The following is a 27,416-nucleotide window of genomic DNA, read 5'->3' as shown; positions in this document are numbered from 1 at the left end:
TTCCGCGTTGTGTTATCTCAACACAAAACGCTTGGATATGTTAAGTGGCGTAATGAGAACTTTGAAAACAAAGTCAGGAGACTGTGGTTGCAATAATGAACGCTCTGATACATGATAACAGCGGGTAGTTAACAATCTTGATATTTACAAGTGACAGAAATATACGTAGCATAGGGAACACTTGAACTGCAAATTGTTATCGCCAGTTCACATGCTGAACGCCGTTTGCTTGCATGCCGTGTGCTTCCTACAACATACAAGGCAATGGAAATACAACATATAAAAATATAAATGATAGAATTCCAACCTGTATATACACGTAGATAACGCTGGAATGGGAATGTTTATATCATCAATCGTTGCAGATCCATGCACTCAATCCTCACTCAACTTCGGCCATTTGAGGACAAGTTACATTTCTCTTCCGGGTCAAGCACAAGCACTTCCCAAATATGGTAACGTGGGCCGCAGCAGGTAAGGAAGTAAACTGCCTAAAAGACATAAATGAACTTTGAAGGGAATGAATACCCCAATTATATGAAAATATAATATGAATTAACTTAAATATTGTTTGTAAAGTTGACGGTAATGAAAATCTCGTCGCAACGCGATGGCTATTTTTAACCATATGTAAACAAATCCACGTGCAGGCGAACTTGAAAGTGCTAACAGTGAACCTCATTCTTTATAACATAATGCATTCATCATTTTAACATCCCGATAACTTTCAAGTATTTACCTCATGTTACACTCTTTTTATGCTTTTTGTATTAGCACAGCACGCACCTGTTTCGAAAAGACTGACCTCATTACAAGGTCAACACACCACGTGCTCTACGTCACTCATGTGTCGTCTGCTAGCAGTTCGCTGTCTTCAGAGCAGAAGTTACAAGGAAGGATGTGTGCGGTCGGTGTAACCCATGAATAATGTCAGGTAAAAAGAATCCAACGGATACGCAAATATTTGTTCTTTAAAAAAATGTAGGGTTGTCACTGAATGCAAATTTTCAGGATCGATTCATGCTTATATAGATAGCCCTATATGTAATGTCACGTACGAAATATCAGCGTTAGAAACTGGCACTAGTACTATAGGTCTATATAGTCCTTGCCAAACTGCCCATTGCTAAAGGTATCAGAAGGACTAGTAGAAATATGCCCTTTTTAAGGGTTTTGCTATATGTTATCATTATAATGACTAGTGGACGAAAACTGTTAGTTTCTAACCCTGAATATGCCTTTGAAGTGATAGCATCGAGCTTGAATGTCATTTCGAAGTCTGAAATCTAACCTTTTGAAGATTTCGATCATTGTGATGTGTTTTCAATGTCATATGTTTCTCATACTTCTTAACATGATTCAGACTGAACATCAGAGGTTCATATTACTGACCTCAAGAAAACCCAATATATAGATATATATACGTACCTTTCTTTTAACCTTGTTGCTGGCGATCTATAGCCAATTTTTATATCTGTCCTACCCAAATAATCAGATATTTTTAATGTTCTACAACTAGTTTTAAGTCAATCTGTGATATATTGCTAGTTATTATACTGTCCTTTGTTGACAGTTTTTATAAACATTGTAAAACTTGTTCAAGTCACATTATGGCTGAAATATTGCAGACGTGACTTTAAATAGAACTCACTCACTCACTCTTTTCAAAGCAGATTAGGCCAGTGTTAGGCCAGATCTATAATTATAGTGGCATATAAACATGAACATGGGCCCTACATTTTTGTAGCTCAGTGGTTGGGGGAACAAACTTAAACACTTCTTGCCACCTTCAATCAATTCCACAAGACTCGATCTTGTCAAGAACAAAACTAAATAGGCCAAGCATGTTATCTATGAAATATGAAATTATATTCATTCAAAATTTTCATTTTGTGTATTAATACATTAGCATACAATAAATACTGACAGATTGCATCACTTTGTCACAATTATCAATGACAAATCTAATATATAAAGGGAGATGTGCATAATTATCCCTATTTGTAAAATAGTATCACAAATTGAAGTGTTATATCTATCTTTCAGTTCAGTTTAGTTTTCTTGATACATATTTGTTACATTCTTAATGTGGATTCCAAAACTATCCTTCAATTAGAACAGGATTTATTTCTAGGTCTGGGACGATACACCAACTATGCAATCTGATATATATCACGATACCTAGCTCACGATCCGATACGTTTTGCGATACTTTCATGTGCTTTTATCTGTGGTGCGTAAGCCATCTTTTTCATAGACAGGATTGCTAAATACCTGGCACACTAATGATTAACAGTTGGCTGTGTCAGGTATGGCGCAATGGATGAAAATATTTACATTTTCACGAGTAATTAGTGTTTGGTGTAACACTTATTCAAGAAAACATTTAAGGTAGGAATAGATACTTTTTACCTAGTGTGAAACTGTGATCGAGAAGTAAAAAATCGTAATCCACCGATGCATGAGTATATCGTCCCACCACTATTTATTTCTTTTTAATAAGGGTAAGTCCTGGGGACAATCAACAGGTAAGTAGACAGCACTACTTCAGAACTATTTCAAGTTGAAAACCCAGATGAATATTACAGCAGTCCATTCCTATACTGGTTCATTGTTTGTCTTCGTTTGTTTAATAACTTTTAACTACCGGTATGTCAGCGATTTGTCTGGAACTGCTAAGGGGCCAAATGTAACTTGTCCTCAAATGGCCGAAGTTGAATGAGGATTGAGTGCATAGATCACTGCGAGTGATGATATAAACAATCCCATTCAAGCGCTATCTACGTGTATTTACAGGTTGGAATTCTATCATTTATATTTTTATATGTTGTATTTTCTTAATTTGCCTTGTATGTTGTTGGAAGCACACAGCATGCAAGCAAACAGCTTACAGTCTGTGAACTGGTGCAATTTGCTGTTAAAGTGTTGACTGCTGCATATTTTTCTGTCATTTCGAACTATCAAGATTGTTAACTATCTTTATTCGGCCCCAAGTTTTGAAGCTATTGTCAGTAAAAATTTCCAATTTGGGATAAAACAGTTGCCAAGTTATGCTGTTTAGTAATAGTAATAACTAATGAAAATGTTTTGAAGAGGTAACTTGTATTTCACTGATAACAGGACCAATAACAAAGAAAAGGCTTTAATTAGTTTATACTTTTGCATTGATATTATATTATACCCTGGAATATTTAAGAAAAAAAGTCTTTAAGAAAAGCTCCAATTTTGACACAGTTATGTTTTTTCCCCCATTTTGGCGCTGTGTTTGGATTGGAATCTTAGATAACTTCATGTATATGTAAGTGTAGCATTTTATGACTAAGTCCCTGACATCTTTGGCAGTGGATTCTACACAATATTGGATTAACCTACATGAAACAATGGAACAAGTTCAAACAAGTTTAAGGAATGCTTTTTGTGTATGGCATACAATCTCAAAACAAGCATTTATAACTCAGGCCCATATAAATAAGATCAAATGGATTAAATCAAAAGGGCAAGCCCAACATGGACATCACAAAATGCACCATGGGAATAGTTTATGAAAAGAATCCATGCCTACACAGTATTAATATTGTATGATTCAAAATTCAGTTAAAATACGAAGAAAAAGGGCTGTATTACATCATGTGAATAAGTGAGAATATCTTTCGAATTTCAATTTGTTCATATTCTAAGACCTTGCTGAATATTCTTTAAAACATCTTAAATATTCTTTGAAACTTATTAATGATATGGAAGAGTGTCCTGTCCAAGACGGACAATGTCATAGTACTGGTCTAGAATGTATAAAACCGGCTATTGCAAGCAATTCACTGCTGTCTGATTGGCGGTGCTTAAACAGTGGGTATATCACATACCCCGGTATATTACATTACTGAAATTGAATGTCACATAAGCATTGGTGAGAGGAGGTGTTTAGTATGAAACTAACTGGTATCCAATTCCTATCCCGATGAAGCATTATTATCCGTGGAAATGTCCACAACAAGGAAGTGGGAGTATTTGCATAACATTTTATTGATGTATGATTATCAAAAGATGTATCTTTGTCAGATTTGTTGAATGTTTTATGTTACAGGAATAGCTGACAAGAGTGGCCTGGTACTATATTACTTCAAAGTGGATTTACTGATATGTGTGAGGGAAACTGCTTTTGAATCATGAATTCAAACAGTGTGGATATCAGCCCTGTGAGTCCTATACGCAAACATGATGCAGTGTCTATTTCAGATTACAGCATTTCATTGCCTCCTCCAAACACTTGTAAGGCAAGCAGCTTACCAGAGGTAATGCTTAATAATAGTTGTAATATAACTGATGACCATGATACATGCAAGATGAGTTTTGATAGAGATGATTCAATGAACCACACTCCAGCTGCATCAACAGATGTACCTTTCAACACACCACAGGATAGCTGCTCTGATGTTATACTTGCTTGCAGGAAAGCTGAAATAATTGATGTCTTGGATGAAGTTTCAAAAACAGTTACAACTTTGTTTTGCAATGAACAAAATGGGATTCAGAGTAATTCTCAATCAAAATGTCAGGAGAAAACTTTGGTTTCTGTGGAAACAGGTAAAGAAACAACAGAGGCTGAAATCAAGAAATTGAGGAGTTTGGAAACTGATCCTGTCTTGTCTATCAGTATTGACAAACTCGACGAAATGTATTGTGAAGACATTAGCCAGTGTGAAATGATCTTGTCACAGTGTGAACTTTCCAAGGAATGTGAATTAATAGATGAAAGTGCCAACATTGAAAAATGTGTGTTGCAGGCAAGTCCATCACTTGGTCATCAGATACATTTTGCTTGTAAATTGGACCTCATGCCTACATGTGATGAGGGCAACCAGCCTTGCAGTCCAGTTAGAGTTAAAATGGAAGAAATGGTATCAAGAAATGATACTGATTTTCTAAAGCAAGTTACTGATGAGAGGGTAGCTTTTGGCAGAAAGAGCTCTGTTACTGGGTATGTTTCAGAGAATAACTGTTCAGATTACAGCTCAGATGATCCTCAGGATTCAGAAATGGACAATTATAGCCTGTGTGAAAATGGAGCGCATGAAGGCAAATCAGTTTATCAAAAGAACATTTATGTTAGCCCTGATGTTTCTTTGAACACCAGTTTCACTGCAGGCAGTGAGTTTGGGGGGAAAATATCTGATGATCACATGATTGGAGCATTTGACAGGCATCTTATTGAAGATGTCAAGATAACCATAGACAATATTTTAGAAAAATGTTCAAAAGTGTGTGTGATGGATTATGGAAATTCACACACCAGCATCAATCAATATGAAGGAGAACAGTGTGCCTTAGGGAGGAACAGTTTGGATGTGAAAACAGATAATGAGAGTGAAGTGACTGGCTTGTGTTCTGATTGTACATTACTTGCTGAAAGACTGAGAGCAGATTCATGCCACACAAAACCCATTACAATCAATGAAGCTAATATCAGTCACTTGAAGACGATCAGTGAACCCTCTGCAGATTGCCAAGTTCCTGTGGCCATGCCTTGTCACGATAACAAGCACCAGGGTATTAGAAGGTCTCATGAAAATCTTGCTGCATTAGTCTTGCATTCATCTGAGAATAGCACTCATGAAACTGAGAAATGCATTCAAGATTCTCTAGAGCCAAAAGATCCTAGCATGCAATATACTCAGGTGAGTAAGAACTTGTCACAAACTGAGAATAGCTCAAGTGGGGTATCACTGTCACCACTGAGACCAACCCTTGAGGACAGTTCCTCTGATGAAGGTCAAAACCTAGATAATGAGAACTTAAGGCAGGATGAAAAAATACTTTTTGGAGATGTTCAATTGATAAAACAAGATTTGATCAGTGGTAATGCACAGTATGATCAAGGAGAAATGCAGGTTCCAGAACAGTCTCCTTTATCAAGCGAAAATTTGACAGATTTTCATGTTGGTAGTGCATTGATAGAAGAGGGGCCCACTGTGCATCTGCCCACTCCATTTGAAGAAGTAGGATTAGTTCCGCAGAACAAGGACATTTATATAGGAGGAAATGATTTGATGGAAGCATACACTAACTTTAACGATTTACAAAATGACAATGAAACTGGTGCCAGAAATGTTGAAGAAAGTCACACATGGGATGAGTCCAGTAAACAGAAAAACATTCAGTTTGAAATTGTACATTCTCATAAAGATGTGAATGTTTTGTCACTTGACTCTGATGAAAATGGATTTCCTTCCAGAAGCATGACAGCGGTATGTCCACATATTTTGAGAGATGTGTCACCACTACAAAATCAATCTGAAGATAATATTGACCTTGAGAGGTCAGATGTGTCAACAGTTGAAACACAGAGAGGAAATGGATATTTGACATGTTCAGTCGAAGAAAGTGTATTATGTTGTTCCCTCCCGTGTTCAACAGAACAGGTCAGTTCTGTTCCAGAGCTAGGATCGACATGTTTTCCAAGAAATCATCATATACAAGAAACTTCAACATGTTCAACATATTCTCGGCTAATGAATAACAAAGGAACCAATGACCCTGTTAGTGGAGAAACTGAGTGTTTTTGCACTCAACAGTTTACAGCATCAGTTTCACAAGCCAGCATTGCAGAATACCTGGGAGACACAACTGAGGATTATGGACAGGCCCCAATTGATCAGATGCCTGTTCCAGGAGAGGAGGGGCTATCGGTAGCAGACCCTGGAGATGACCATACCGTTCCAGCTGACTTGCATCTGCCCACAGATGAATCAGATGTAGTGATGTATGAAGAAAACACACTCCAAATAAAAGGTTTGTAAATGATATTTTTATCACTGTCCCCAGGGGTAGAAATTAACATTTTTAGCCCACTAGTCCTTATAATGATAACATATAGCAAAACCCTTTAAAATGGCACATTTCTACTAGTCCTTATGATACCTTAACTATTGGGCAGTTTGGCAAGGACTACAGGACTAGTGCCAATTTCTAAGGCTGGTCCCAATAACTTTCAGTTCAACTTAATCTTTAGATATTGACTATTAATAGCTTAGCTTACTAGAAGTAAGTTTACAAGACTCACAGCCTGTACATATTCTTTAATATAATGATCTAAAGTTACACACATCTTACTCTGTTTCTTTAATGACATCTGTATGTTCCTCATGGTATTTATTGCATTAAGTAACGTTTGACATTGTGATGAACAATTTTTGCAGAACAATTTCCATATCAGGGCTTTATCCCCCTGGATGCCACGAGAACATATATATCCCTCCTCTTCGTTCCTCTCTTTGAAGTCGAATCAAATTCCATAATACAAATACACTTCACAGTTTTGGATTCTCAGGGTTAGAAATTGGCACTAGTCCTATAGTCCTTGCCAAACTGCCCAATAGTTAAGGTATCATAAGGACTAGCAGAGATTTGCCATTTTTAAGGATTTTGCTTTATATTATCATTTATAAGGACTAGTGGACCAAAAATGTTAGTTTCTACCGCTGATTCTGCATGAAGTTATCTGTTCTGTGATCTCATCTGCTGTCATTTTTTAAATCTTAATGTCACATATTTACTTGGAGAATTTAATTACAAAACTTAAAAATAGGATATCAGTGATCTGGTTTTTTTTATCAAATCACCAATTATCATTCTGAAATGTTGCTGTTTAGAATCATCTAGAATGTTTTTGAAAATATGCAAACACGAAAAAATCTAAATGTCAAATATTAACTTGGAGAATTTAGTTACAAAAATTAAAAATAGGATATTAGTGTGGGTTTTTTTTTTATCAAATCACCAAAACATAATCACCTGTCTGTTTTGAACATTTTATACATTAGAAATTGACAAACTAACCATTGTATACCATATTTCTTACCTTTAGACAAGACAAATTTAGTGTTAGAAAATGAAATGTGAATAAAACTTCAACATGTACATATTTCCTTTCATGTAAACAGGTGAATGAATAGCCATTTCATTTTTTTGTTAACTAAAACTGAATGTATTACTTTGACAAATGCATAAGATATTTATTAAATATATATATATATATGCTTATAATTTTAGAAGGAATTTTCTTGGTCTTGGAATTGTCTTTGGTTGTGTGATTGACTTTAATGTCTAGCGATTTGCCAGGTGCTCATTAGTCACAAACAATTTATGATTTTCTCCTCTTGTTTTGTATAATGTTATCAGGTGTTTTTTGGAATATTGTAATCACAGGATATTAAACTGTTTACTTTATTTCAACAAGGATTGTAAAAAATATATATACCCCTTGCCATGTACCTCGTTGGTCGGACCTTATACAATTATCCAGATAATTCCATACAAAAGAGGAGCTTTATTTGCTATCTTTTATCATATAATTCAGAGACAAAATGAAGAGAAATAACCACATAAAAATGAACAAATACATGTCCTATATTATGTGTATAATTTTGTACGTTTTGAAATATGTTTGATTGACGTTAAGTTGATGCCAAACAGGTACTTGTCCAGTTAAGATATGTGGTATCTAATTGTTTTTCTGTTCAAAACATTATTTACATGGTAAAAACATTTCATTTAAAGTTGTCAAATGTTTTAGGAATAAAAAATATTGTACTTATTTACATGTTCATTAGGGCCATTCATTTTGCTATTACTTACTAATCTAGAACATTATACATAAGCATATAAATCCCTTTTATATATATTTATGTTGTTCAGATATTAAGCTGTATTTTGTTCGCTCACAGTGTCCTTGAAGTTGTTAAAAATATAGAAATGTTGCACAGTAATCGTACAAAAAAAAGCGTTGAAATTTGCTGTTCTTTTTACGCATAAAAAAATCTCATTCAACACTTAGCATTGTATGTGTTTCAAATCAGTTTAATGTTTGCAGTTACTTCTACACCCTCAGATAGGAAATTTAATATTTTACATTCTTTTAATAGTCTGAGTAATTTTATAGTCAGAGGTAGACCCAGTGTCATGCAAGCGCAATTCTTTCATATTTAATTTTTGGAGCTTAATAATAAAAATAACTTCCAATCCAGGGGTTTTGTTTGCTTGTTTTTGCAAAGAGATATTACGGAAATTAAAAAACAAACAAAACAGTTAGCTTCACGATTGTGATGCTGAAGGTAGTTTTCAGGGTAAGTAACTTTCCAAATGGTTGTTAAAATAATACTGAATTCAATGATGAGAATGGGACCAATGTTATCTGTTGTTTATGTTGATAATGTGTTCCATGAAAGGAAAAATATGCAATAACATGTCTAGAAATCATTGTTTTGGAAAAGTAGCAATTCATTACAACAAATATTTTTTCAGAAAGCAAAATACAAGTTTCAAATTATAGAATATAAAATATATAATGCTATTGGAACAAGCCCAGGGTTTCAGAATGGGTCATTTTCTTGGACATTTAATGGTTTTCATCCAAAAAGTCCTTAAGTCCCTTCTACATATGGTAATGATATAGAAGAATCATCAGTTTATAAAATCATGTCTCTTTGCCGTTTGTCTCTAGCAAATTCGCTTTCAATATAACGTGTCGAACAGGATGTCTTGCTTGTAGGCCTGCTGCTCTAAAATGGTTTCATACGGTCTGGTCGGAGATTCTGCGCAGTCCGGGTATTTGGAATACAGTTGAGGTGGCTGTGGTCATCCTTTTATGTAGGTGGCACAGTCGGATGTAGTGATCTTGGGTGGGGGTGGTTACTCTTGGTTGTCCTGACCTTGGCCGAAACTGATCCTAAAGCCTTGTGATGGTGCTGGGAGCTACATTGAAAACTCTGGCTTCAATTGACACAGGTGCCAGGCAATCAAAAACCCTGCACTTAAATACCGTTCATAGTGCTTCTGCACATACAGTGCGTGCAGCTCCATGGCTTTTTTGTTAATGCACTGGGTACGTTTTTCCAAATCGTACGTGTTTCCCGACTAATGGTTTGCTTGTCCTTGTTGTGATCATTTTCATCCGGGCAATTTGTCGTAGACACTATAACACGTTAAACCTCTTTATTTTGCACCTCTTGGACGCTAATTTTGATTTTATGGCCAAAAATATCCGTATTGCGTTTCTATATTTTGAAGAGCATATATTGACATTGCAGGATCCCCAACATCATGTGAAACTTAAATTTGAAGTTATTTATTTGAGGAATGTCTTTACAACTCAAGTCACATGCTGCTGATTTTATTGTTTATAGATTTTCAACTAATTATATAATTTAAATGTTTTTGAAATATTGTATGAAATATAATGCCATAACTTTTACGTTTTGTATTCTGTGAAATCCTAATGTTGCTTGTATATTAAATGATGTTTTGCTCAGTATACTTTCAATAAATTTTGACTGTCATTGCCTGTTGTTGTGGTGGTTGTTTTCAGAACGAGAATGTCAGCAGGCCCTTGTTCCCACATCACCATGTTTCAAGTGGAAATATGCACCTTCAGCTAACCTTGATGACATATCACCTGGACCTAAAGACTCAAAACAATATGGTAGGATTATTGTCTTCACAGTGTCATTCTCAATCATGAAATGATAAAGCCCCATTCATTTTCATGTCCTTTTTGGACTTATATTCATTTGAAAAACTAGGGTACAAAGAAATTCAATTGGGTCCCATATGAAGTTTAACAGTTACTGACACAAACATAGAAGTAAAAAAGTTTTGACAGAGTTGTCCCCCTTGATGCGCAACCTCATCCCTTACTGTTTGATTGGCATTCTGGAAGTTGGAGAGTAAATAACAAAGCATACAACTTTATGGATAACATCTTCTAATTTATTGCAGATGGGGATGTTTCGATGTAGATACTACACTGTTAAATCTACATGAAAATGTCGCCATATGCAATAAATCAGTAGTTGTTATCCATAAAGTTTAATGCTTTGTTAACCTCATCACTTAAGCATGAACAAATTGTAATTTTGTGATTCCTTCGTTTTATTATATTTTCTCTTCATTAATTACAGATGAGGATTCTTTGCTGACAATTTACCCACTGAGGACTTGTAGGAGACCAATTAGGGTTGGACTTTCTAAACGATTCAGAGCCAAACCACTTCATGAGAAATTGAAACCTTGATCCTGTAAAATTCTGCAATCCTTATATATCTATAGTGTTCACTGCAGCGAATGTTGGGAACTTGAAACACCAGTTTCATTCAGCAACTAAGAAATCAGCTTTGTTTAATGATTACTCATGTGATTACCAATTAATGAACAAAATCCACTCAAGATGAGCTTTCTTTCTCCTCCAATGAGAAAATGAATAGGTTTCTGTTGTCAAATATTTGTTTGTTCTTAAAACTGAAGATTTACGTTAATGTTATGACAAGGAACCCTTGACTTACTCTTTATTTCAAAAGTAGTTACTTTGGTTAAGACAAAGTTTATGAATGGAATTAAGTTTGCAGGCTAACCTTGCTTACGATTTATCACTTTAACAATGTTCAATCACTTTTGAAGGAAAAGAGAGAGACTTGTGAAACTTAAATTCATTTTAAGTTTATTTGTTGTCTCTATCTCTTGATCTCATTGTTTAATGAAGAACGATGACATTTTATTTAGAAAATACTCATTAAACAGAATATGGAACAAAACATCATATTATTTTACTGGTATATAGTTGTCACATCCACAACACTGACCTATTTTCACTGCTCAAAGCTAAGTGTAGCTTTATATGATAATCAGGATGGATAACATTTGAGGCAATTCACTTCAATACCAGCACTCCAATTCTCACATCAGGCCCTGACTGTTGGTCTATTTCATCTCTCTGAGGAGCCTAGGATAGGATGAGTAATGTTTCTCGCCATGCCAGGGTTATAGGATATGAGACTGATGGGTCAAGTATTGACTAGGTTGGAATAATTCCCAAGCACTCAATTGCTTGTCATAAGTGGGGACTAAATTAGAGTGGTGGTCAATATTTGGATGTCTACTAGGTATACATGCATTTTAATATGTTCATGATTTGATGCCTGGATTATGTGGGCATGATTGATATTGTGTTTGAGTAATTGCTGATGAGCAGTCCAGGTATGTTTGAGTCAGGTCATCAAACGAAACTTTAATCATCTGCAAACTTAGATTTAGGATGTAGATCCATCTAGGAATAAACCATTACCCTATAAGTTACAAAGAGACTAGTGAAAGTTATGGACTGGTTGTTTTGAAATAAATTGTGATGGTATGCGGTCTGTCCTGTGTACAGCACTGAGTGCATAAGTCACAAATTGGATGAAGATGAGCAATGCTGGTTGCAGAGAGTAGTTGGATGGGTGACTGTGTTTGGCATCTTGACTACTGAGAGATTCTTGGGGTTCAGTGCTGCCCCACCCTGAGGCACAAGTGGCACATGTGGTCTCTCCTGAGGCAAGTGAGTTTGTTCCAACTGAGCCTCTGTTCATCCAGCAGTGAATGGGTACCCAGTAGGATGAGATGGTAATGTGACTGTTAAACTTGAAGACGAGCGCCTCACATGCAGCATGGGTTGTATACTTTCCATTGAGATAAGAATAAAAATCAAGTGCACACTTATCCATTAATCCATTGCCCTGAACATTCATTTGGTGAATTTATTAGTTTGATTTAACTTACAGTTGACCAATGCTAGATATTGACCCTTGTCAAATAGTAATCAGTGATACCTGAATTAACTGAGGAGTTTCTAAAGTTGTATTTACAAAATAATCTGTAAAATGTCTTTTACAATGTTGTGCATAGAATTTCCAAACATTATGACACTTGACAGGCTATTTCATCTGTCCCAAGATAGTGTAAGAAGTGATGCTCAATACATTCTTCATTGTTTATCATATGCAGAACTTTCACTGAGCTACTGCACATCTTTTTGGAGCTGAATGACATAACAGATTCTAAGTGAACAAATCAGCAGACTCAAATGTGATAATGACGAAGACAGGTTGACGTATGGATTTAAACTTTTGTATTCTTTCAATGCGACATTTCAGTATAGATGCTTGTACTTTTATCACTTGCAGAGTTAGAAATTGGCACTTGTCCTATAGTCCTTGCCAAACTGCCCAATAGTTAAATTATCATAACGACCAGTAGTAATTTTGCCCTTTTTTAAGGGTTTTGCTATATGGTATCATTATAAGGACTAGTGGGCTAGCACTTTTAGTTTCTAACGTTGACTTGCTTGATTAATGTACTTGCATCTGTACCAAAATTCCGCATTGAAAGAATAAAAAAGATTAAATCCATAAGTCAACTCATCTTTCTTTATACTATAGCTTCTAAAATGCCACTTGAAAGATAAATGTGATAATGCCACATGAAATGGCAGTTTAATTCAAAACTGCTTCTACTTTTCTAATATTTAATGCCATTCAGATATTTTTACTGTTTTCAGTACTGAATGGCATGTATATAAACTGTATAATGTAAAGCTGTGTTGCCTTCCACTGGCCTCTTCAGGCGCTCATCTTAGCTGTACCTGTGATAGTATTACTATTTCATGTTAAATGTTATTATATTAGATCTTTGATGTTCATATTTCATATAATAGTTGTGTTCAGTTCTTGGAATCACAAATCAAATCCAAGAGAAAATGAAAGTGTATTTGGACATTCTAGTATGACCATGGTATCAAACCGATGCATTTATCCAAACAATTTCTATTAGCCACATTTGATTTTATGAACTATTTCTGGTATTGCTGAAATTACTCAATACTGTCACAATGAAATACATAATTCATTATTTATTATATTCACTGAAAGTTATTATATATGTTGTTTAACTTATATAAACTGTTAGATCTATACTGAACTGCAAAAGAAACATCACTATGGATAGATATATGAGAAACCTTATTTGTCCAAACACTGTAAACATACTTTGAGACATATTAAAAAGATGAAACTTGGCAAAACTGATCATGAAGGTTGAAATTAAAGTGTCAAATGTTCTTAAAGTGAAACACAACACTAGTCTCTGAGAAAATGGCATCACAAGTCAGTATCTCGTGTCCGCCATGTGCATTGATGACTGCCGTGCAACGTCGATACATGGAATGGATGAGGCGGTTTATGAAGGCCATAGGCACTTGAGCCCACACTCTGAGGAACGCCTGACGCAGTTCAGCGGCAGTTTTCGGCCTTGGTCGGATGTCATTCAGCCGTCCCACTCGTCCCACAGGTGCTCAATGGGATTTAAATCGGGACTGAGGGCAGGCCACTGCATGGTTCTGATGCCATTCTGCTGGAAGAAGTCTCTTGTTGCTCTCGCAGTGTGGGTATGGGCGTTATGCTGAAACTCATGGTTGCGGCAGCGTGCCAAATGAGGTATGGCATGTGGTCTCAAGATGTCCCGAGCTGCTGTGACACCATTGCCTCTCTCTGGACCGATGTTCTGGAAGACCACAGGGCCGACCCTCTGTGCAAGACCAATTCCACCCCACACCATGATGCTCAGACCACCCCACGAGTCTCTCTCAGCGACACAAGCATCCGAATAACGTTCCCAAGGCGGCGTCAGACTCGCTCTCTGCCATCTGCTGTTGAGTTACAGTAACGGCTCTCGTCTGAGAAGAGGACTCTTCTCCATTGCTGGTGGCGCCAATGCTGGTGCTGTGTGGCCCACTGAAGACGGTCCCGGCGATGACGTGGTGTCACAATGGGTCCTCGGTGTGGCCTTTGACAGTGGAGGTGTCGTAGTGTCCTCACTAATGTGTTGCTGGTGTGTCCCAATGGTCTGTTGAGCAGTTTCTGCAGCAGTAACAGAGCGATCTTGAAGATGCTGTCGCACAATCTGACGATCCTGCCGTCAGGTGGTGACCCTGGGTCTTCCACGACGTGGTCGGTTATCTGTAGTGTTGGTGGTCTGGTACCGTTGCTTGAGGTTGTATATGGTCCTTATGTGGACTTAAAATGCATTGGCTACTTGCTGGGCGGTTTGTCCAGCTTGCAATTATCCAAGGGCTTGTTGTCGCTGATTTCTTGTCAATCTTGGCATGTGGTAGCAATTCAATAACGAATGAATGTTATCCAATCTTGGTGGATTATTATAGGGCAAGAAATGGGGAAAGGCATGTGCATTTCAATTTGCAAAGAACTCACGTATATCGGGTTACCATGGCCGTTGCCGTGAAGCATTTGGGCGATCGGTTTTATTGTCATCTGCTTTGTTTTTTTATCACTTTAAATTTCATTTTTCTGGATAAGGTAATATTAAATTTTAGAAACTTTGACAAAAATTACCCAGATAATTAAATGACAACTTTTCATGCAATGTTACTTGGGGTGACGTTTCTTTTGCGGTTCAGTATATGTTTGTTTGTCATGGTTTGTAGTTGTGTAATTCATTGATGACAATAGATCTGTTATTGTGTTATCAATAAATATTTCTTGTAGACTGCATATAGTTTGTATTTAAAATGGGCAGTGGTATAGTCTGGTGTTTAACTCAACATACCAAAGACCCAGGTTCGATCTCTGGTCCAGACTCAATTATTTACAGACTGCCGTCATATAATTTGAATATTGCTGAGTGTGGCGTAAAACAAGAAACCAAATCAAACCCAGGTTCGATCCCCTACATGGGTGCTACGTATGTTGTCCATTCTTGATATCCCCTGCCGAGAAGGAATAATGCTAAAAGTCGCATAACAACATTCTATGCACATGTAGTTTTAATAAAAAGTTCCTCCATTTAATTATTACTCATGCTTCTGTGAGAGAGTGAGCTGGGTTTAAAGCTTCTCTGAACTGTATTCCTGTGATATAGCATTTCACCTTAATGTGGTCGGAAAGCCCAAGGTGATACAGGTGATATATGTTCACCACTGTCAAACATAGGATCCTGCCATACCTAAGGGACACAACACTGCTCAGCACTTTGCAGTGCCTATGATGACTTGGCCACCTGTGCCCATAACACCTGCCAGAATCTTCTCTACTGGTATACAGATGACTTCACTGTGAGTCAGTGACAAAATCAGCTCATGCTCAACTGCTACTTCCAACAATGTCTCCCGTGTGGGAGATTGGTTCCCCGGGAACAGCAAACATAAATGACAAGTGTAAGCAGCATTAGAAATTGCCACTTAAACTGTTAGTTTCTACGGCTGTGATCGGTCAGCATGTCTGAACTGGCCATGCAGCACCTTGAAACCAGCTGATAAGATACTTGTTCAGTTTGATGGGTGCAAGATCAATGATCATGTCTGGAGGTAACACTGAAAAAAGTGTGAGAATACCAAGTGTTGACTTACTGACTGCTCTAGCAATAATTCCCAGTCATGCATAATGTTGATATGTCCTGGATAGTCTTCTATTTATCTCTATTTATTGAACTAAAAAAATTATTTATTGAATGAGTTGGGTTTATACGGAAGGGACATCACACAAGGCAGCCATGTGGGTACTCAAGCAACAAGCAAATGCTACTTTAACCATCAGGCTACCCCACCGATCATATTTGTTGTGGAATGTAAGTGAGTGAGTGAGTGAGTTGGGTTTAACGCCGCTTTTAACAGTATTCCAGTCATATCACGGCGTGTCAGCTTAATGTGGGAGGAAAGCCCGAAGTGATGCAGGTCTCAGACGTTTACCACTTCGGTGAAACCCACGAGCACGGGAATGGTGCTGACAAACCTAGAAACATAATCGGGGTGAACCAGGATTTGAACCACAATCATAGGTTTCTGGCGTGCCCAAGGGACGCAACTCTGCACAGCGAATTGCAGCGCCTTAGACGACTGGGCCACCCGTGCCCCCTGTGGAATGTAAGTACACTATATGGACACTTCAGTGTTATATTCGTGTATCTGTAGCAGCTGGTTGGGAAAGAGTCATTTACAGTCATGAAGCTTGAATAAAGGTATGTATTTGTGAAACCTTATTACCCGGTTGGGATGCCAGGTTAGAATTGGTCCCAGCTACCTCTGAGGGTCATAAGAACCTACCAAATAGACTGGGTGGACAGGCTCGGTGACTTGGTTGAAAGCATGCCTCGTACCCAAATGGCGTGGATCATTGTTTGCAATATCAATCACTGGATTTCTGGTCCGGATCACATAGACTCGATTATTTACAGGCCGCCGTCATATAGCTGGACTATTGCTGAGTGTGACGTAAAACAATAGACAAAGACAAATGACATCTTAAGTGGCACTCTTAGAGACTACAAACGACTTTGAGAAACGTAGAATGCCCATACAGGACTTTAGTGCCAGAAAGGATTCTGCCAGGTCATGAAGTTAAATCATATAAATTAATTCATAGAGTTTTGAATTCATGTATACAAGTTTTCATTACATCTTGTATTGTTCTGATGTAGATGTCTATTTGCCAATGGGCCTAGTTTTCTGAAAAGCAGGAAGCAACCCTGTCTTTGTTGTGCTCGTCTTGTCTTCTTTTGTTATCCCTGTAAGCTGGGTAAGTATAGGTTCCAAGCACTCTATGGGTTCTTGTAAGACCAAGAGTCATTACACTGGTCGGCCGGTCAGGCTTGATTACATTGCAGTGTACCACCACATTGTGGAACGGTGCTCATAATATCAATCACTGGTTTGTTTTGCCGAGACTTGATTATCTACAGGCTGTCAACATAGCTTGAATATTGTGATGTGACATAGTGTGGTGTACAAACAAACAAGCTAAATATTCATGCAGTAATGACAGACACATTTCTTGATTTGCTGATGAATTTATTGTTTTGTGTAGCCAACTGTTCAGCGTCTCTGGCTTATAACGGAAACCATAAAACAGAACAATAATGGGTGCCAATAGCATGTATGCAAAAGACCTATTGTGTAAAGAAGGATATATACCGAAAAAGACAAAGGTCTTTACACAGATTTAGTTTAGGGATTACAGCTGCATTAGTTGAAACCATTTCTCACAATTTCTATGAAATGAAGTACCACATTATCTTTCAGGAAATGACATATTTGTATATTTAACATGTTAAAGTGAGGATACACATTTGCCTTTACAGACAAAAAATTAGAATAGCAAATTTTAAGTAGCTTTGGACACTTTTCATTATTTGGCAAAAGAATAACACCCTCTTTGCTCCAGGCTGTGTGCCACAGCTCAGATGTCTACTTACCTGGAAGTTTTTTTATAAGACTTTAGTCATAATTAACTGACTTTAATAGTCTCCACAACACACCCCCACCCACCCCAAAATATTGACTATAACATTGATTTCTTGCATCTCAAGCAATTAACAACATAGACACCAAAGCCAAAAAAATCAGTTGTCAAGATACTAGTTTACTTTCAACACTGTAAGGTAGGGATAGTTATCTCAACATAGATCAGGTGCTCCCAGTGCATGTAACTAACACGTTTTACATGAGTTATTCTGCGGTCATCCGTATTCACAGACATGTATTAGTAGAAGCAGTTCCAGCAAAATACGAGTTCTTATGTTAGTTTTAATAAATATAATTTCAAACCAATAACAGTTTATACACTGTTATATAAATATATATTTTCAACTTCCAGTCTTTGATAACATCAAGGACTTTAAGCAGGTCTCATTACAGAGTTATCCCCCTTGGATCAGCAGGCACAAAAAGCTGACTTCAATCGTACTCCATTGATCAATATGTACTCTAAGCATTTGTAAGAACATGAAGACTTCGAATGGAATCATGACAAATAAACAATTCAGCAGTCTGTGCACAACCTTGTTTCTTTGTATATCAATAATTTTGCATAGACTTTTTGAATGTAATCTTCATCCCAGTAGCTTCTAAAATGCTATAAAAACTGTGATGCACATGAAGTAAATGTATATTCCCGTCTTCTAATTTTGGCCATTAAGAATACATAAAAAATTTGCAAAAGCAATATTGTTTCTTCTAAAAGCACATTGTTGGGATGAATGGTGGAAGAAAAAGTATGTCTTTGGTCTTAAATAAAAAATGAACACAGTCAAACACTTGTAAAATGAACTCATCTAATCCTGATGGTTGTGATGCACGTCGTTGATCTACAAGTCAGTCTATTGGCTGAAGGAATGTATTTGGCAACTGATCAAACAGTCTAACTTTCAAAACCATGAGGTGTGCACCGAACTGATTCAACTAATTTTCAACATCCAAATTTATTCTACCAAGAATTTGGGAAATACTTGATTCTAAGTGGTCATTCAGAGGTATCAAATCACAACGACCACCTCTGATTGCAATAGCCGATATGACGACCGTATCACCTGGAAGATAATATTAATAGAAAATTTCTTCTTTCTCAGTCATTGTCAATGTGTAGTTAATATGAGACTTGAAGATAGATATGTTAATAATCTACAACACATTTGTCAGCAAGTGAGATTTAAACGGTTTATACTATATCACATCATCCTGCTATGTGTAATAGCGATAACACCATTGGTTTATTGTGAAAGAATCTAACCAAATTGCGAGTTCACTTCTGAAGGATAAATACAGAGTCTGTTACTTTTAAACTACTCCAACCATAGAGAAGAGGTGGAAATTGACTCCAAACACATTCAAGCCCACAGGCATGGGCGGATACAGCTTTTTTTAAAAGGGGGGGTGCACAATTAAGATCTATTTATTGTCTTTGGTGGTAATTTATACAGAAATAAAGATTTTTTTCGAAATAAAAGGGGTGGGAGTGGGGGGTGGTGCGCACCCCCCCTCTGTATCCACCCATGAAGTGGGATCATTTTCTGGTTGCCCTGCATTATGTTCTTTCATGATCCATAAAATACATTCAAATATTAAGGCTCATTAAGAATAATTCACTGCGCTGGCTATGTGATGCAGTTTCCACTGCCCAAAAATTGACAGCATGTGTCAAAAAGCTAACAGGCCCTACGAGCTAGTATCATTATAATTTTATTTCTACTAGCGTTAATTTTCATCTCTGCCATAGAGCCAGCCTGTTTACTCTGATACAAGGACCCTTTCCTGCCTAATGTCCCTTCAGAGACTTACAATCTGTACAATTACTGAAACAAAAACTATGTGAAGCTCTCTCTGAAAGCAAGGCACACCAAGCCATGATGTGTTAAGCATCTTCCCACTCTTGCAGACACCGCAGCTTTATACGTATAAAACAACACTAACATGAACACTAAAATAATTGCTCTGTAGCATCTGCTTATGAGAAATATATTCATGAACATCTGTAGTGGCTGGTTTCACAACTCGATTGAATCTCAAATGACATTAAAAAACAGTAATTGGATTATATGCAGTTTTGAGGTAATGCAGCACAATTTGAATAGCTTTCCCAATTAAATCTCTGTACAGGTAAAATATAGCTATATTAAGTATGCATTGGATGAATTATATGGTTCATAGAAATTTATTAAAAATATCAGTTCATTTTTTCACTAACCTCGGCACAATATAAGAAATATAGACTTCAGAATAGCCCAAGAATTGCACTTTTGTACTGTTGTGTATTTGTTCAAAACTGGCAATTAATTTCTCACACTTTCAAATAATCATACACTAAAATACTCCTATTTTAGGAAACTGCGACATTGTCTCTCCAGGACTCTCAGAACAAATAATTTATTGTATACATTATTGCACATTCAGTGAATGTAAACAAACCACTGTCATAAGACGATCAATATATCAACAATACTTTGTAAATACAATGTAAGGTATTACTACCTTTCTGATTTGATGCTTTCAGAATTAAAAATAATAAATGGCAAAAATCTCTGTCCTTTCGGGATTACTTGCTTATTATCGAATGCACTTGCTTCCTGTCATTTCACAACTTTGCTGCCCCCTAATTTTGAAAGGCCATATCTGGCTCACCTCTGGCTATTCATTAAAATGTGAAGAACTTGTAAAAAAATGATTATTGTCATTTATGAACATGAAATAAATTTAGGTATTTTCAGACTTTTAACTGTCAATTATAACAAGATAGCCACATGTTCACCTTTCTCCTGAACAATAACGTCTATGCAGACAGAGCCAGACATATTATTTACGGAGGTTTGTTCAATTTCCCAGGTGTATGGACAATTCATATATACAGATTCACAGAAGCAGTTTCAAATACAGCAGACACATAATCTTTCATAAACCCATGCTTCATGTCAAATACTGACAAACCTATCTTCAACAGTAGTCAGTACTGCATAACACTGAACCTAATATGCACTCACACCATCTGCGATTGCAAAAACAAATACCTCAGGCTGCTACTCATACCTCACAAAGACAAACATCTCTGCCACCTCAAACAAGGTTGTTTCCAGTAGACAAATAGACTTACAAGACATCAAATGCGTTCTCCCACAACTAACTTTCTGGACTTGCGCTAAAAAAAAAGAATCTTCTTGTATCGAACTTGTAGCTTGTGTGCTACGACTCATAACACCCTACATAGAACAGTCCGGGTGGTCAGATAGTCTTCTGGAATGGCCCAGTGGATAGATACATAAAGCGCTTTTAGTTCTACGACTATCATAGGTGTAGCATCAATTTGTAACTCCCACTCTTTACATAGACGTACAACTGCTGTAGAGTTTACCGGTAGATCATTTTAAGAATGGGGCCAAGAAACATTAGAACACAGGACCCAATAATATACAGAAGGATTGAAATTAAAATTTGTATTAAAAAAAACATGACTCTTCCATTTTGTAACCCTGACGAAACTGGAAACAACCTCTTTCATCAGTCTCATTGACTGCTGTTCCTGGTAACAGAGCACAGTATGAATACATGAACACATCTACACTGAAAGCACTTGTGGTGACTACAGATATGCATAATCCTTCTCGTCCTGCTTCCATCATGGAAGGACCAGTGTCCTGGGTCCTTCAATACAGGACTGCAGTCCTGTTCAATGGAATCTTGTGATGTCCCCGGTCCTCCAATACGGGACTGCAATCCCATCTTATTGAATCTTGTGATGTCCCCGGTCCTCCAATACGGGACTGCAATCCCATCTTATTGAATCTTGTGATGTCCCCGGTCCTCCAATACGGGACTGCAATCCCATCTTATTGAATCTTGTGATGTCCCCGGTCCTCCAATACGGGACTGCAATCCCATCTTATTGAATCTTGTGATGTCCCCGGTCCTCCAATACGGGACTGCAATCCCATCTTATTGAATCTTGTGATGTCCCACATCCTCCAATTCAGCGATTCTAAGATTTGTCTGTTGCTCTAAGTGCTTGAGTTGACTGAACACTGGACCTAGCAACACACCTAGCAACACAGCAAGGTCAAGTATGTCCAGGGACATTTGTCTTGGCCTTCTTCACACTGCACAACCACTTAATAATTCGTGCATTTCGTTCAACTACTGATGTATTGAGTGTCTTGTCTGTTGCGTCAGTGTCCGAATGGGCTTTCTCACTGCGTGACACCCCACTACAAATGCTCCTTGTATCAGGAGAATCTAGTGAACTCACACTTTCAAACATTTCAAATTCTTTCTTTCCCTGAACTTCCTGCAGCCGCAACATGGGGTCTAACACATTTCTCTCGAGTCCCATTTGATTGAAGAATTTTTCTAAATCAGCGCTTGCTCTTGAATACCGTGAACTCTTATCTGAGGCTACAGAGCTATCCCGCACATGCCGACAGTTTAAATCAGAGTGTGAGCGGTGCACAGGTGTGCAGGTGCTCTCCACATTGACCTCAGCGCCCACATCAGCCTCACCTGCCGTAAGTGTCGCCTGAGCCGTCACCAACTGAAGCACTTTGTCCCCTGCCATCTCACCCAGGTTCTGACATGAGAGACTGGTGCGAGTATCTCGTGATCTTGACACACCAGAATTACCCGATTTACTCACATTGATATCAACACATGGTACCCTTCGGCGGGGGGAGGTGTTGGAGATTTCTGAGGCTCTCTCAGACATATTGATTTTTGCTGGCACTGCTTCAATGGGCTTGTGTGGTGTGCGTCTGCTCGCTAGCCGATTACGTTCCTGCTGCTGTTGTGGAGTATCTTCACCGGGGATGTCAGGGTTGCCATCACCATCCACGTTGTCCTTGCCATCGTTACTGTTACAATCTATCAGATGGTGCAGATTGTACTCTGACTTGGACCGGGGAGGCTGGGTAGTCGTCACCTGACTTGTGCATCTGAAATGTATCAGTTAAAGAGTGAATCAATAAAATGTCAATAAAAGTCAATTAGACAAGCAGTCCAATTACTGCTGGACAAGTAGAACCAGATACCCATCATTATGAAGTTTTTATTTCGTCTGTCATCAATATTGTACTGTCCTAACTGCAACTTCAAGAACAAAACCCAGGTAACTGGCAATCAGTAATTGACAGACACTTCATAAATCCTCACATCATTTCTGATACTCGTGTCTAAAATCCAATTCCCACGTCTGTTCTACTTGTCAATATTTGTTCTGTTTGCCAAGTCAGGTCCTCATTGACTGTAGAGCTCATTCAGCCGAAACCAATTTCCATTCAATGACCGAGTTACAGAAGAAGTACGTCCCTAGGCTGGAGACCCAAACATGAAATATCATACGCTTTCTATGGATAAACTTACAGCAGCAAATATTCAATTACTAGCATATATTTCAGTTATACATGAAATATGAACAGCCCTTTTTCTACTAAATTTAAATTTCAAATATTGTTATAAATATTATATTTAGGATAACACTTTCTGAGTAAAGTACAGATTCTCCTACTTTTGGGGGTTGAGTCCCGTGCGGGATTCGAACCCACACTGCCAGGAGTACACAAAGTATGTGAACTAGACTACCAGTTGTCGGACTTTCATTTTGTGGAAGCCTTGGTGGCTGAGTGGGTTAGATTGCTGACTTTGTGTGCTGGCGATTAGGTGCCTCACTCTGGCAATGTGGGTTTGAATCCCACATGGGAGTCAACCTCAAGAATCTGTTCTCTAATGAGAAAGTGTTATCCCAAATATAAAATTTGTTACATTTGACCACTTTCTAAATGGCATGGTGAGTTCATTAAAATTTTGTGTCCGGAAAAATAAATGTCAGTTTCATCTTGATTTGATAACATTTTATGCTAAAATTTAACTTTCAAAATACAGTATGTCATGCTGGATGAATACTACATTTTGACGGCTTCATAGGACAATTTTCCTTATGATTATAATTTTCAATTAAATAAATCAGCTGAAAGTATGACATACTTTTTACTGTTCAAAATAAAAGAATAATCACACCACAGTTGAAAAGATCAATGTTACCTAAGACTTGATCATATCACTGACACACTCACTCTTTAGAAATCAATACAGCATTAAAGTCTTGTTTCCCCTCAAAACAGAGGGTTCTTTCTGAACATGTATTACAAAGAGCATCTTTAGAGCAGGGCTCTTTATCATGTGCCTGATCTTCAACACAGACACTCTGATGTAGCAGTGCAAATAAACACAAGCCAAGATCAGCAGTATATGAACCCCCATTCGCTGTCGGGATCGAGAGATATTACGTTGGAGAGATTCCAGGCAGGGAGTATTGGTTTTCTACAGGGAAAACCCATTTGAAAGATGGGATAGAAATCTCTTCACAGTGTTAACAGGAACTGATAGATCTATGCTCTGAATGACACAAATAGCAAATGCTCAATCAATGATGGACGACTGCAAGCTCGTACCTGTAACACTATTTAGGGCTTTATGCTGACAAAACTCTCTGATTAATAGAACTTGATTAAAGCTTCAGAGAGGAGACAGTGCATGGAGGGGTTTACGCAATGCACAGCTTTATTACAGCTCTATTCAAAATGTAATTGTAACGCGCACAGACGAACAAGCGGTCAATAGCGTGAACATCGATCCAAAACCACCAGGGTATGATGACACAGTCAGGTCACTGATGGTGGAGTCAGTCAATAACAGCCGCCATAGTGACCAACCATGTCATGTAAGGATGGTCTGCACTAAGAGTATTTATCTTTTACTAAGATAGTTATTCCTAAAATTTGAAATCTTTCTGTCCAAATAAAAAAAAGGGGTCAGCATGCATTGTCGACTTGTTAAGCACAGCGACAAATTCCCATGTTACTATAGAGGCATATAGAGACATTGTTGACCATGTCCACAGTTTCGCATAAAAACATAATTAAAAAATTTGAACTTTTAAAATATCTTAACCACATATGGATAAAATGTTTAACTTAATAATTTTAACATATTTATGTCATTTTTTTAATTATTCAATATGTTTCTTCGCATGAATTATGTGCTTTTATACATTTCCCTCTATTTCTAAAGTGCAGCATGATTTAATTGATAACGTCACACAGTGCTATGATGTTAACAGTATATATAGCCGTGACGTGGCACGGCTCCCATTGAGAATTACTGGCAGCAATACTGGACATGATGGAAACGGGAAATTACTTCCCTTCTCATTTCATAAATAACCTGGTTTCTTGGACAATTAGATTTTGGTCTCTGATTCTCAGTGTTGCCACTTGATATCTTCAATAGATTGACTTAAGTCAGGTTGACAGCGACAAATTCCCACGTTACTATAGAGGCATATAGAGACATTGTTGACCAGGTCCACAGTTTCGCATAAAAGCATAATTAATTAATTTGAATTTTTAAAATATCTTAACCACATAACTTAACCACAGTTTGAGTCGTGTATCACAACCCACACAGGTGGACATCGTTTGGTTGTGCTACATGCATAAGGTACTGGCGATCTGGTCTTCACAATGCCTGGTAGTGTTTGTGGTAATTTGGATTGCCCATTTAAGTTTCTGAGGTAAAATATTCAAACTTTCTTTCTTTCTTCAAGACAAGTATGTCAAGTCCGGCATTTGATAACTCTACAAAACCAGTATGTCAAGTCTGAAAGTTGATAACTCTACAAGCCAAGAATGTCAAGTCCGGCAGTTGATAACTCTACAAGACAAGTATGTCAAGTATGCCAATTAATAACTCTACAAGACAAGTACAGTGATCCCTCGCTATTGTGCTCTTCGATAAAGCGCTACCTCAGTTACTACGCGCGGTAACGCATGGCTCCCAAAATTTATGTACACTTTTAATACTGAGAGTTTTACACAGACATGATTGTATTGTTGTTCGTTGTTCATTTGCACATAACGCTTCTCATTGCATAATCAACCGTTTATCGCTGAATGGAGTTCTAATCTGTTTGAAAACATCCGCAGCAAGTCCCGGAAATACGATTGTTCTACTAGTTAACTTTTCACACTATACATCCTTTGATCTTAGAAGCGATGCATGCAATAAAAGAGAACCACAAGCGAAGTTTATATTCTTAATTAGTGGGCAATCCAATTTTTAGGCGACACTATCAGCTCACATGTAGTTGCTGTCACAACACGGCGGTCATTCCTTTGATTCGGATCAAGTAACCGTATCAAACCAATTAATCTTGTTTGAATGTGTATCTATATTTGTATGAATGTGTATGAATGCGCATAGTGCTGGTCAAAACTCTTGTTTTAAGCAACATGACCAATCAATGCCATTGAAACACTCTGTACTTGTGTAATAAATTGTGATTGGCTCTTCACTCATAGCGTCTGTTACTACCATTATCGATCGATATTTTCATGTAAGTAGACTACATTCACATTGAATGTGACAACATAATGGATATATATTTTTACACTATGAACGGTAAACAACTTGTATCATTGCAATGTGCAAGACAAGGCAAAGATCGTGAGATTGGCAGTTGATAACTCTACAAGACAAGAATGTCAAGTCCGGCATTTGATAACTCTACAAGACAAGTCTGTCAAGTCTGGCAGTTGATATCTCAAAAGACAAGTATGTCAAGTCTGGGAGTTGATAACTCTACAAGCCAAGTATGTCAAGTATGACAGTTGATAACTCTACAAGACAAGAATGTCAAGTCCACCATTTGATAACTCTACAAGACAAGTATGTCAAGTCCGGCAGTTGATAACTCTACAAGACAAGTATGTCAAGTATGACAGTTGATAACTCTACAAGACAAGTATGTCAAGTATGACAGTTGATAACTCTACAAGACAAGTATGTCAAGTATGACAGTTGATAACTCTACAAGACAAGTATGTCAAGTCTGGCAGTTGATAACTCTACAAGCCAAGTATGTCAAGTCTGGGAGTTGATAACTCTACAAGCCAAGTATGTCAAGTATGACAGTTGATAACTCAAAAGGACAAGTATGTCAAGTATGACAGTTGATAACTCTACAAGACAAGAATGTCAAGTATGGCAGTTGATAACTCTACAAGACAAGTATGTCAAGTCTGGCAGTTGATATCTCAAAAGACAAGTATGTCAAGTCTGGGAGTTGATAACTCTACAAGCCAAGTATGTCAAGTATGACAGTTGATAACTCTACAAGACAAGAATGTCAAGTCCACCATTTGATAACTCTACAAGACAAGTATGTCAAGTCCGGCAGTTGATAACTCTACAAGACAAGTATGTTAAGTATGACAGTTGATAACTCTGCAAG

General features: G+C 37.5%; 3 protein-coding genes across 5 annotated transcripts in view; 1 reads left to right on the top strand and 2 right to left on the bottom strand.

The window, feature by feature from the left end:
* LOC124120493 (CYFIP-related Rac1 interactor B-like) overlaps positions 1-448 on the bottom strand; it is a 44,358-nt gene extending 43,910 nt beyond the window's left edge. Inside the window, exon 1 of the mRNA XM_046483326.2 lies at positions 308-448. The gene's annotated coding sequence lies outside the window, so the exon portion shown is untranslated. The remainder of the gene's footprint in view (positions 1-307) is intronic.
* On the top strand, positions 387-13,895 carry LOC124120494. 2 transcript variants are annotated; one of them, XM_048400142.1, is made up of 5 exons: positions 387-474; positions 775-934; positions 4,082-6,786; positions 10,361-10,474; positions 10,953-13,895. In XM_048400142.1, exons 3-5 carry the CDS (start codon positions 4,164-4,166, stop codon positions 11,063-11,065), a joined length of 2,850 nt encoding a protein of 949 aa, XP_048256099.1. In that variant the 5' UTR covers positions 387-474; positions 775-934; positions 4,082-4,163; the 3' UTR covers positions 11,066-13,895. The 2 variants fall into 2 exon arrangements, with proteins under 2 accessions (XP_048256099.1, XP_046339284.2); XM_046483328.2 differs by lacking the exon at positions 387-474 and having other exon boundaries at positions 684-934.
* Positions 13,896-17,645: 3,750 nt separating this feature from the next.
* LOC124120497 (protein FAM110B-like) overlaps positions 17,646-27,416 on the bottom strand; it is a 72,167-nt gene continuing 62,396 nt past the window's right edge. For both annotated transcript variants that reach the window (XM_046483333.2, XM_046483334.2), the window contains one exon: positions 17,646-23,061. In XM_046483333.2, coding sequence (XP_046339289.1) covers positions 22,194-23,061 — 868 coding nt within the window. In that variant the 3' untranslated portion in view covers positions 17,646-22,193. The remainder of the gene's footprint in view (positions 23,062-27,416) is intronic.

Source organism: Haliotis rufescens, unplaced genomic scaffold, assembly GCF_023055435.1.
Source record: "Haliotis rufescens isolate VD_foot unplaced genomic scaffold, xgHalRufe1.0.p SCAF_2, whole genome shotgun sequence".
In the NCBI taxonomy this organism is placed as follows: domain Eukaryota; kingdom Metazoa; phylum Mollusca; class Gastropoda; order Lepetellida; family Haliotidae; genus Haliotis; species Haliotis rufescens.
This window is presented reverse-complemented; position numbering and strand designations above follow the sequence as displayed.

Excerpts from the sequence above, each read along its gene's own strand:
- LOC124120494 (XM_048400142.1), top strand. The coding sequence starts at position 4,164 with ATGAATTCAAACAGTGTGGATATCAGCCCTGTGAGTCCTATACGCAAA. Across the intron at positions 6,787-10,360 it reads AAACACACTCCAAATAAAAG|AACGAGAATGTCAGCAGGCC; the intron begins GTTTGTAAATGA and ends GGTTGTTTTCAG. Across the intron at positions 10,475-10,952 it reads TAAAGACTCAAAACAATATG|ATGAGGATTCTTTGCTGACA; the intron begins GTAGGATTATTG and ends CATTAATTACAG.